This window comes from Lepidochelys olivacea (genome assembly GCF_965140295.1).
Source record: "Lepidochelys olivacea isolate rLepOli2 genome assembly, chromosome: 1".
In the NCBI taxonomy this organism is placed as follows: domain Eukaryota; kingdom Metazoa; phylum Chordata; order Testudines; family Cheloniidae; genus Lepidochelys; species Lepidochelys olivacea.
Genome location: NC_140411.1, coordinates 212,130,424 through 212,142,486, shown reverse-complemented (window position 1 = coordinate 212,142,486; position 12,063 = coordinate 212,130,424). Strand labels below are relative to the sequence as shown.

Here is a 12,063-nt window from a genome sequence, read left to right as displayed (position 1 = left end):
CCATACATGAGCATGGTTTCAGAGTAGCAGCCGTGTTAGTCTATATCCGCAAAAAGAAAAGGAGTACTTCTGGCACCTTAGAGACTAACAAATTTATTTGAGCATAAGCTTTCATGAGCTACAGCTCACTTCATCGGACGCATTCAGTGGAAAATACAGCGGGGAGATTTATATACACAGAAACAATGGGTGTTACCATACATACTGTAACGAGAGTGATCAGGTAAGGTGAGCTATTACCAGCAGGAGAGCGGGGGAGGGGGGGACCTTTTGTAGTGATAATCGAGGTGGGCCATTTCCATGCCTCCAGCTTTCATCCAGACCACACCACACGATCCATTGTTTACAGCCAAGCTCTACGATACAACCGCATTTGCTCCAACCCCTCAGACAGAGACAAACACCTACAAGATCTCTATCAAGCATTCTTACAACTACAATACCCACCTGCTGAAGTGAAGAAACAGATTGACAGAGCCAGAAGAGTACCCAGAAGTTACCTACTACAGGACAGGCCCAACAAAGAAAATAACAGAACACCACTAGCCATCATCTTCAGCCCCCAACTAAAACCTCTCCAAAGCATCATCAAGGATCTACAACCTATCCTAAAGGACGACCCATCACTCTTACAGATCTTGGAAGACAGGCCAGTCCTTGCTTACAGACAGCCCCCCAACCTGAAGCAAATACTCACCAGCAACCACACACCACACAACAGAACCACTAACCCAGGAACCTATCCTTGCAACAAAGCCCGTTGCCAACTCTGTCCACATATCTATTCAGGGCCTAATCACATCAGCCACCCTATCAGAGGCTCGTTCACCTGCACATCTACCAATGTGATATATGCCATCATGTGCCAGCAATGCCCCTCTTCCATGTACATTGGCCAAAATGGACAGTCTCTACGTAACATAATAAATGGAGACAAATCAGACGTCAAGAATTATAACATTCAAAAACCAGTCGGAAAACACTTCAATCTCTTTGGTCACTCGATTACAGACCTAAAAGTGGCAATTCTTCAATAAAAAAACTTCAAAAACAGACTCCAACGAAAGACTGCTGAATTGGAATTAATTTGCAAACTGGATACAATTAACTTAGGCTTGAATAAAGACTGGGAGTGGATGTGTCATTACACAAAGTAAAACTATTTCCCCATGTTTATTCCCCCTGTCCCCCGCTGTTCCTCAGACTTTCTTGTCAACTGCTGGAAATGGCCCACTTTGATTATCACTACAAAAGGTCCCCCTGCCGCCCCTCTCTCCTGCTGGTAATAGCACACCTTACCTGATCAGTATTTTCCACTGAATGCATCCGATGAAGTGAGCTGTAGCTCACAAAAGCTTATGCTCAAATAAATTTGTTAATCTCTAAGGTGCCACAAGTACTCCTTTTTCTTTTTGTGGATACATGTTCATGTGGTCAAAAATGATCTCTAAGAGCCCTGGAAAGGGTGGGAGGGAACTTCCTGAGGGATGCAGGTAAAGGTCAGTCTATCAAACCCCATAGCTGGGTTTGCCCCCTTGGTTACAAGTTCATGTCAATTTTTAGATCTGGCACCAGAACCCCACTTGGACAGTTCAGCTGTTTCTTTATACAGGTTGGGCCTTTGGTCACCAGTCTCCGGGAACAGGTAATCACCAGTTGACGGCTCTCTCCTCAGGGGGGAGCTTGAAAAGGCAGAATTTTGCATAACTGTGGTAGTTGAATTTATATTAACCACTTCTAGCTTACACCTCTCGGAAAGGTGGGTTTGTTACAGCAACGGAAAAAACCCTCTTCTATGGTTGTAGCAAATATCTATACTGGATGCCACAGTGGCACAGATGCAGCGCCATGGCTGTGCCCCTGTAGCGCCTGAACCATAGCCAAAGCCTGCATGGCCAGCGGCTACAAATCACCACACAGCGCTTTCCAAGCAAGCACATTTATTGTTAAGGTAAAAAGCATTACAGGGAAAACATATACAAAAGAATAAAAGTACCTACATGCATATAAATAACTTATTAGTGGTCACCCTAATTCCAGTTGGGGGCTCTGATAGGGGTCAGTCTTGCAAACCTCACAGCTGGATTTGCCCCCTTGGTTACATGTTCATGTCAGTTTTTAGATCAGGCACCAGAATCCCAACTGGAAGGTTCAGCTGCTTCTGTATAGAGCTTGGGCCTTTGATCTCCAGTCTCCGAGAACAGGCAATCACCAATTGATGGCCCGCTCCTCAGGGCATAGTTTGAAAGGACTAGGTTTTTGCATAACTCGTGTAGTGGAATTTATATTAACCACTCCCCAGGGATTCCTCAGGAAACCCACTTAACACTTATTGTTCCAAAAGTCCATGCTTGTCTCATGCGTTTAAATATATTCCTTATACTTCCCAGGTCTCACCTAAGCCATAGTTTCAGTGTAGGGTACTGGGACTGACACATAGTCTGTCAGTCAAGACCCAGAGTAGAATGTGACTTTTATTCTTTGGAAATAAAACAGGCAACTAAAATGGGGCCAGGCCATGAAATTCAAGTATGAGATCTGGATCCAAATGTCCTCAGTATTAGAGGTTTGGATTCAGTCTTCCAATTTGAGCTCCTCTATAGCAGACAAGTTGTTTTACAAAAGCAACAGGTGCCCAGCTTCTCCTAGCCAACCCCTTTGGTATCTGTCTTTAAAATCCATGTTATGCTCACTAAGATAAATAGGGCAGGATCTAGCTCAGACGATTTCAGTGAAGCTTTTATCAGAGGCTTCCAGGTTAGACCAGCTCAGCATATCTCTTCTGATTAATTAAATCCTAGCTAGTGCCTGGTCACCAGTTAACAGGGACAACATCCTGCAGCATCAAATGAAGGGAAGGGAAAGGGACCACTGTCAAGATGTTCTCTTCTCTAATTCATACCCTGAACTGCCAAAATTAAAAATGTTGCCCTTTCTCTCCAGTCTGATTCCAGGACCTGCTTTCACAGACAGAATAAAGGAAGAGTCAAGATGACAGGTATGGAGTGGGGGTGAAACTGATGTCATAATCTCTCTCTCTATGTAAAGAGAGCTAGCGGAGCAATTTTCTCTGGACTTGACGCAAGCAGACCAGAGCTGAAATAATACCAACACCATTGGGACAGGTACTAATTGTAAAATGGGCCAGATCCTCAGCTGGTATAAACTGACTTTCATGGTGCTATTCCACTTTGCATCAGCTGGCCAATGAGAATTGTTTAGAAGTTTGAGCATAGAAGCCAGGAATGTTTCTGACTCACTGCATGACATTGAAAACAGTGTCATTTAGGGCAAATTTGTCAAAAAATGGTCTTTAATTTTGGCTGTCATTTTTGACAAAGAATTTTTTTATTTGAACTGTTTCAACCATCTCTACTTTAAGCATGCACTTAAATGCGGTCCAGAATGGGGATACTTTCATGAATCAGGGCCTAAAGTCCTTTTCCCTCAAATACCAGTTTGTTACTGTTTGATGCATTCTTGTCTCCTTGATAAAACATCTATATAGCTGTAACTCATCCACCAATTTGGGGCTTGTTCTCCTATGCCTATGCACACCAGTACCATTGCTATCTCCACATCTGTCAGTTTTCAAGTAATCTAGCAAATGCACACTCTAGGAATTTCTCTGTGTGCTAGTAGTCGTCGATGATTCTGCTTACTGACAGGGATAAGATTCATCCAAACTAGGTACTCTAGCTGCTCTTTCCTCCCTCAGGGAAAAAGTATGGTGACAGTAGCTTTTCCCTGATTTCCAGATTGCCAGGCTGCCTGTTATAAACCAGTACTCTTATCATTGCTTTTTCCAGGTGGCTCTATTTATGAGCAGGCATGAAACACAAAAAATAAACAGAAAGCCTGTAATATCAGCAATCAGCTGAATGAAGTACTGATTTTTTTTTTGTATTGCTAAAATACTGAAGGAAAATGATGCAACATATTCCAAACAGAACAGCAAAAGGTTGATTTTGTGTTTCCAAAGGGAATTTTCTTATGGGGTGCCCACATAATAATCTCTACAACCCAGATCCCAGTACTCCTCTGAGAGACCTGGGGGAGGAAGCTGGGGGGATGTATTCAGGATCCATGCCTGAAGGTTGAGACCAAGCTATCTTGAGCCCGCTTTCGGGGTCCACACATGCTGGCAAGTAAGAATGGATCCTTCTTGTGCTCCACATCGTAGAACGGACAGATCTTCAGGTGTTCAGACATGGAGGGAACATCACCGAACTGCCAGTTGTTAACAGGGGAGAACAGGCTGCTAAACTGCCAGATCTAGTATGTGGGAATAAAGGAGAGAATACTAGAATGTTAATTAAAATGCAAAGAGGTTTTACAAACACATCGATGTTCTGATATTAAAATTTGCTGTCATTACTCTTAATTGATTGGACTGACTAGTGGAGTCATGATAGCATAGGATTGGTGTAACAGTGGAAAATCAGGTCCTATGTCTTTATATACACTGTCTTATAACATCTCTCTCTTTGTGTAAATACATACTTATGTATACCAAACCAAAAGTATATTAAAATGGAAGTAAGGTTGAGAGTGCACATGAATAACTTATAGGTAAAAAACATTCGACCAATGTTATAATTATTCCAAAACCAAGCATTATAAATCTAGGAACTTCAGAGTTAAAGTTATCTGTAACAGAAATCCAAATATGTGAAATATTAGCCAATACATATATGATAGTAGTCGTATACACCATATTACTAGGTATTATGCATAGGGCTCCATGTCTGTAACGGAGGTCGTGGAAGTCACCGATTCTGTGACTTCCTGCGACCTCCAGAAGTTCTGCAGCGGCCAGTGTGGCTGATCCCAGAACCGCCCAAGCAGCTGGCCCTGGGGACAGCCACGCCAGCCATTGCTGGAGCAGCTCTGCAGCCAGCTGCTCAGGTTGCCCCGCAGCCAGCTGCACCAGCCGCTACTGGAGTGGCCTGGGGCTAGCTGCACCGGCTGCTGCTCTGTCAGCCCCGGGCAGCTGGCCCCGGATCGCCCGAGCAGCGGCCAGTGCAGCTGGCCCTGGAAGCTGCCTGAGCAGCAGTCCTGGGGTGCCAGGAGCAGCTGCAGCTTGGTGGCTCCTGGCCGCGGTCCCACGGCGGCCGGAGCAGAGTCACAACACAGCAGTATGGAAATTCTGGGACAGTGCTAAATTCTTAGCAATTTTCATAGGAAGCACCAGAGAATGAATTGTAATTTAAAGCAGGTTCCAGCCTGCCTAAATTATACTAGGGCTGTTTTGGCTCCTGATCAGCCTAGAACTGGAAGGAAGGAAAGGTGGTTTAAAAGTTCACCCTCTTTCCCTATATTTGTTAGTGAAGTGCTGGTGAAATGTACCAGACTAACAACTCTGTAAACTTATGTCTTCTGTCAACAGTCCAAGAGCAGCAGAACAGCGGCAGTGTGAAGTCCCATCCCCAAACCTTGTGCTCCTTCACCAATCTCCCTCACTTCTCACCTGGAGGAGTAAGAGAGGCATTCCATTAATAGACTGACAGATTTTAAGTCCAAAAGGGGACAACTGTGATCATCTAGTCTGGCCTGCATTACCATAAAATTTCACACAGTAATTTCTGCATAAAGCCCATAAATTGTGATTTAAAGATTTCAAATGATCAAGCAGAATCCACCACATCACTGCGTAAGTTCTTCCACTGGTTGATTCCCAGCAATTAAAATGTTGTAACTTATTCCTAACCTAATTCCAATTTGCATTTGGCTAGCTTCAGCTTCCAGCTGTTCAATTTTGTTATGCTAGATTAAAAAGCCCTCAGCTCTTACATATCTTCTCCCCATATAGGTACTTGTTATAGACAATGATCAAGTCACCTCTTAACCTTAACAGACTGAGCTCCCTATGCCTCTCACTGAAAGTCAGATCTTAAAACATTTTTGTGGTTCTTCGCTAAACCCTTACCCATTTTTGGTGTCCTTTTTGAAGCACAGACACCAGACATGGACACAGTACTACTGGAAACAATGTGGTGGTAGTCCCCTGCCTGCCATATACATAGGTAATATAACATCCCTATTTCTACTCGAGATTTCCTTTTTTATACATCCGAAGTTCACATTAGCTTTTTGGCCAGAGCTTTAAACTGAGAGCTTATGTTCATTTGGTTATCTACTTTTACCCCTAAGTCCTTTTCAGAGTCACTGCTTTTCAAGATACATCCTGTGTGACACACACTCTTTGTCTCTGCGTGTATGACCTTGTATATGTAGTCATATTAAAGAGCTTGTCTGCACAATGTGTTAATGTGCACCAGGGGGGCATAAATTCTAATGTGCACCAGCATGTTTGCACACTGACTGGCTCATGTGGACCCTGTTGGGACACACTAAAGTCCTCTAGGGCACACTGATGTAATCCCATTTCAAACAGTAATACATTAACACACATGAGAGAACTTTTAGTGCACACCAGCAGGAGCAAAAGACATATCTGGCTTCAAGACTAAGCTTGATAAGTTTATGGAGGAGATGGTATGATGGGATAGCCTAATTTTGGCAATTAATTGATCTTTGACTATTAACGATAAATATGCCCTATGGCCTGTGATGGGATGTTAGGTGGGGTGGGATCTGAGTTACTACAGAGTATTCTTTCCTGGGTGTCTGGATGGTGAGTCTTGCCCACGTGCTCAGGGTTTAGCTGATCGCCATATTTGGGGTTGGGAAGGAATTTTCCTCCAGGGCAGATTGGCAGAGGCCCTGGGGGGTTTTTGCCTTCCTCTGCAGCGTGGGGCATGGGTCACTTGCTGGAGGATTCTCTGCACCTCGAAGTCTTTAAACCAAGATTTGAGGACTTCAATAGCTCAGACATAGGTTAGGGGTTTGTTACAGCAGTTGGTGGGTGAGATTCTGTGGCCTGTGTTGTGCAGGGGGTCAGACTGGACGATCATAATGGTCCCTTCTGACCTTAAAGTCTATGATTCTATGATTCACACTGGCCAGTTAGTGTGCAACAAGCTGGTGCCCATTAGAATTTCCATCCCAGCTGGTGCGCTCTAACATACCATGTAGATAAGCCCAAAGTCTCCCAAAACCATTCAGTCCTTGACTTCTTGTGAGAGTAACAGCAAAATCAGTGTCAGTTGTGATGATGAATGTGTAATGCTGACACCCACTGACTGAGAGCTGGAGTGAGACCCGTCAACACATTTCACTTAGACCACCAAAAGTCGCCAGCAGATGTAAGTAATTTTCAGTCATTACCAACCTGGGCTAGTTTTAAACTTAGAGGTAAAGGGCTTCCTATCCCATGCCTGATACCTTAAGAAGCCAAGTCCCAACAAAGCAAATTTTCATGAATACCCTGTAAATTACCAATCAGTGAAAACATTAGGAGTTGATGTGAAAATCTGGGCTCCCTTTACAGTCACAGTTACTTGCAAGTATTTCACTTTTGCCTTACAAAATAGGATGTGGTAGTTTCAGGCTATCTTTAAGTACTGTACAGAACCCAAAAGAGATACAAGTCCAATTTCTAAAAAGTTCTGTGTGTGACCTTTAAGTGTCAGGACAGCTCAGTTCACATCAAACAGAGTCAAGTCTTGTGTTATATTTTTAATTCGATGATCCTGCAAATACCTTTTGTTTTCCAAACACCACTGTCACTTGCCTTTTTGCGAGCTCTCCATGAAGTACCTCCATGGGAATATCTTTTTTTCTCCCACAGCAGGAGGACCATCCCTCTCTCTTGAAGTAGAGTGGCACAGATATCCCTCATCAGTACAGACACTTGGGACAGCTGAGACAAGCTGAAGCTGTCCAAGAACCCAGCAATATACTGTAAAAGTTCCAATGGAAGGCTGCTCAGGGATTCTTTACCTTTTCCTTGATTACTTGTTGTAAAATTGCATTTCTGTATTTCAGAGAGCACAGGATCAACTTCTGGTTTAATAGCAAATGTATCAAGATGCTGGCTGTAGATAATCTTTGCTTTATGACTAGCAGGGTAGAAGCGGTTTTGAACAAAAGTACATCCCAAGTAGGCAAGTGGACAACGATGTTGGAACCATCCATTTAGAGAGGACTGGATATCAGCATGAACATTCTTGAAATGTGAAGGAAACTCATCCCTCCTGAAGAAGTGATTGCAAGTGAATGTGAAGGCTGAGCAGCTTTTGTTATGTCTTCTAGTCACACACTCAGTATGAAGCTCTACATGGAGTTCTGGTGGGCTTTTTATATCCAGAACATCCGCTAGAACAGCTCTAGAGGAGAAGGGTTCCACCTGAAAGCTGTATGTCTGTGTCCCAAAATCCATGAACAGTCCATCAATATTCTTTGCTTCTGAGATCTCATGACCTTTCAGTTCCTTTTCCAATGCACACAATAGTGTACTTCTGGCTGTATCTGATTTAGGAAATTCCTCAAGGCTTATTTGCAAATCTGAAGTATCCACTGACTTGTCCATCATTGCTGTCTTGTATGCCAAGGAATCTCGAAGTTGTGGTCTTTTGCCATGATAGCTAACTGGCACTCTGAAGGTGCACACAGTCTTCACCTCATGAGCCTCCAAATTCCCATACACAAAGTCTTTCTCTCTTGGTGTACAAGCAGCTAGCTGACCAAAATGGATGAGCATTCTCCCATGATGCACCAGGTACATGTTATAATCCCCTACGTTAACTTCTTTTTTCAACCTCTCCAGGATCCCATCTTGCCAAGGAGCCAGACCTGTCTTTTCTGCACCTGTAATCACTTGATTATTTTTGTTTTCTTTTGGCTCTTCCACAATAGCTGCTTCCTTTGTCTTCTCTTTGGGGTTGCCATCACAAAGAATCTGTCCTGTTTTCTTGTAGCAATCTCCTTCCTTTTTTTCCGAGTTTGCTGAAACATCTGTTGCCTTCAATGCTGAAAGCTCTTTGCTAAACATGTTCTCCCAGGCTTTGTAACTTACTAGATCCATCCCCTTCTTATCCTTTGCCAAATCCTCACGCTCCTGTTGGGTAAGCTCAGCAACTTGGCCATCAGCTTCTATAGAATCACATGCTATTCCTCCAATGGCTCCTTCTTCCAAACCTGCTATTGGCTCTTCTGTGTTATCATTTTCTCTCCATTCTGGAAATAGCTCAACCATTTTCAGAGTTCTAAAAAGAATCTTCTGATCTCTGAGGGCTAGGGCTGTATCTAGATACTGATCATCATGTGGCTCCTTCATAATGTTCTTATGTAGAATGGTTTCTGAATCTACATTTGGCCAGCGATTCCATTCCATAGAGCAGTGGACAACACTGGCTGGACAGACCTGAAGGTGCTTTGCCAGCTTAAAACGGGCCATGGAGAAAGGGCAGCCATAAACTGAGTTGAGGCATGAGACCTGCTCTAGGGGACATAAGAGTTGGTGTTCTTCCTGTTTACACATATGAAAGGCAGCCCCACAGCGTGAATGGCAGTTGATCACTAGGCAAGAGATGGTGAGCTCGACTGGGACTTGGCATTGCCGGTTGAAACATTTCTCACAGTGCTTGTGCTGTCCAGGACTGGTTTTCTGAGCCCTGCCCTATGAACATCATAGATAAGAGAAGACAAAAAGAAAATACAGTTATTGCCTAAAACAGCATATTGACCACAGGTGGAAGTTGCTTGACTCCTACATGCCAAGTCTAAAATGTTGTTCTAGTCTGAAAAGTGATTACATAAAAATGACACCTGCTTACATATCAGAGCTGGTCCTTGTGTGTATCAGAGTCATATCTGTTAATAATGGTGATGTAAATAAGCCATTACTGCTCTTTACTCTTCTTAGTCCAGCAGAGCAGCACAGCTCTGAAAGAGTGAGTTGGATTCTAGTCCTCCTTGTGCATCAGTAACAGAGTTGTTTATTAAATTCCAATCAACTGGAGGTAAGGTGTGAGAAAGTTCACAGTACACATTTGAGCTCTACAATAAATCTTCCAGCGAAACAAAGGAAGGCCATATTTGACATTTCCGATATGGTTAATCATGGCTGCTTTCGCTCAGGCTTGCTTTATTTTTTAGAACTTACAAACACCAAGCAGGTTACTAGGCTACTAGTTTTGTATTAAATGAACTGCTTACCTACCTTTCTTTTATGATTGTGGTTTCAATTAATCTCTTAGCTGTAAATTAAATGAGTTTAGTCATATAAAAATAATTATTTGTATTTGTGTAAGACCTTTCCAAAACAGTTTTCAAAGTGTCTTGCAAACAATTAATGGAGCATGAAAATAATTCTGGGAGTCACCTATTATTATGCCCTTTTACAGATGGGGCAACTGAAGTACAAAGATTAATGCCAAGCACAAACAGGCTCCATGGATGTCAATGACTTGTCCCAAGGAAGTTGCTGAGACAGGAAGAGAATGCAGGACTTTCCCTGCTCTAGCCACAAGACCACATTTCAACCTGGTTCAGCCCCATATTTCATTTGTGGAGGGAAAAAGCCAATGATTAGAAGGAACTGTAGTTAAATCTATAAACAGTTCCCTTTCTCCTTTTCCTTTGATATACAACAAGAAAAGATACAAAGTGGGGGGACCTTTTATGTTGTCAGGATGAAGAAAAGGATATGGACAATTTTACTGGTAGCGTCTTACAAGGAAATCACACGTCCTTCCCAAAAGCACCTACCATAATTCCAGCAGACCGTCTTGTTTGTCTCTGAGGAAAAAATGCAAATAATTAGTCAAATAATGAAGACTTCTGGGTTTCAGTAAACTAAAAAATACAATGGTGATAGTGCCCCTCAAGAGTAGTGCTAGCCTTTTGGCTGCCCAGGGTGGAAAATGTTTTCAGCATCCAGAAACCGAGCCATAATAAACAAACAAATAAATAAAATAAATAAAAATTATGAAAACTGAGCAGCACAGAGGTCCAATGCCCCCTGGAAATTGGGGCTCAGGGCAACCATGGTGGTTGATCACCCATACAACCAGTGCTGGTGCTGAGATGTTAGTGTTTTGCATTGCTATGCAAGAAACTCAAGTTCTACCATCCTATCCCCAAGAACAGCAAGATGCCTCACAGAAAGTAAGCTCAGGTCCTGTGGGAAGAAATGATACATAATGCTTCTTCGCCCACATTCTTTGAATCCTGTAGTTTGTGTCCTTCCCCATTAAGAAGTGACATTTTCACAATTAGCAAGAGGTTCTACTACTAAGGGAATACTACTAAGGGAATAATAATACTACTAAGGGAAGGAAATTGATCTAGATAGGACACTACTTGGTGGGATCTGTAGTCACTACAGTACATACATCTACAGTAAAATTTGTCATACATTGGTTCCTCAACACCTCTTCAGCTTAGATTCTCAACTCTCATGGGATCTGCAGCACTGAACTAGCCTGTTGTCTCTGGCAGTGACCAATACCTGTTGATTCAGAGAAGTGAAACCAACACTGCATGCTAGGAGAAAAAATTCCTTTCTGACCCTCTGCCTTGTAATCAACTTACATTCTGAATCATTAGTCTTGTTTACCTAATCTGTATCAGCACACAGGGAAAGAGCCAGTTTTAGCAGATTTATAAATTTATGTATAGCTTATTAATATCTTTTCAGTCCTACAAAAGTGAAGACAAAATATTTCCCTCATTGGCAGATGTCACGGAGCCAATGGCCCTTCAGGAGAATTAGGGCCTAACTAGCCCATGACAACCCTGTGGGCTACAACTGGAAGCCATCAGGTGCTCCAGGTGGTGCCCCTTTAGCTAATTAGTAATGGAGCAGCTGAGCTAGAAGCAGAGGCAGCTAGAACAGTATAAAGGAAAGGTTGCTGAGAAAGGAACACTGTTTGGAGAAGTGTTGTAGCTACTGCAGGCTGGAAGCGAGCCATTATGTAAGCGGGGGAATAGTCCTGCTATTGTGGGGAACTTTCCTGGCTTATCCACTACCCCGGTGAAGTAGTCTAGCGAAAGGATCTGAGTCCTTGCTCCCACTTTCTTTACCCAGAGTCCTGCCTGACCTCAAGGGTTCCCCCTCTAATCTCCTGTGTGGTGGAGTCCTCATAACCCCAACAAGGCTGGGCCCAGGATTCCTGGGAGGCTTGATCCCCAACCTTGTTGTGGTCACTTAGGGCA

At 43.1% G+C, this 12,063-nt stretch overlaps 2 protein-coding genes across 6 annotated transcripts in view; one reads left to right on the top strand and one right to left on the bottom strand.

Moving 5' to 3' along the window:
- Positions 1–12,063, top strand: part of VAMP1 (vesicle associated membrane protein 1) — a 126,960-nt gene that overhangs the window by 82,369 nt on the left and 32,528 nt on the right. The window contains exons 5-6 of one of the 5 annotated variants that reach the window (XR_014709988.1): positions 2,944–2,998; positions 7,694–7,827. The exons of 1 other annotated variant lie outside the window; for it this stretch is intronic. Coding sequence is in view for 1 of the 4 variants with exons in the window: in XM_084617669.1 (XP_084473795.1) it covers positions 2,944–2,948 (5 nt within the window). In the remaining 3 variants the exon portion in view is untranslated. Of the gene's footprint in view, positions 1–2,943; positions 3,804–5,389; positions 7,561–7,693; positions 7,828–12,063 lie in introns of those variants that run through there. 3 more of the 5 variants (XR_014709989.1, XR_014709987.1, XM_084617669.1) reach the window with 3 other exon arrangements.
- FBXO40 (F-box protein 40) lies at positions 3,829–11,451 on the bottom strand (the record flags this gene model as incomplete). The annotated part of the gene is made up of 3 exons (XM_084616926.1): positions 3,829–4,275; positions 7,637–9,523; positions 11,440–11,451. The coding sequence occupies 3 exons, from the start codon at positions 11,449–11,451 to the stop codon at positions 4,078–4,080; spliced, it is 2,097 nt and encodes a 698-aa protein (XP_084473052.1). The 3' UTR covers positions 3,829–4,077.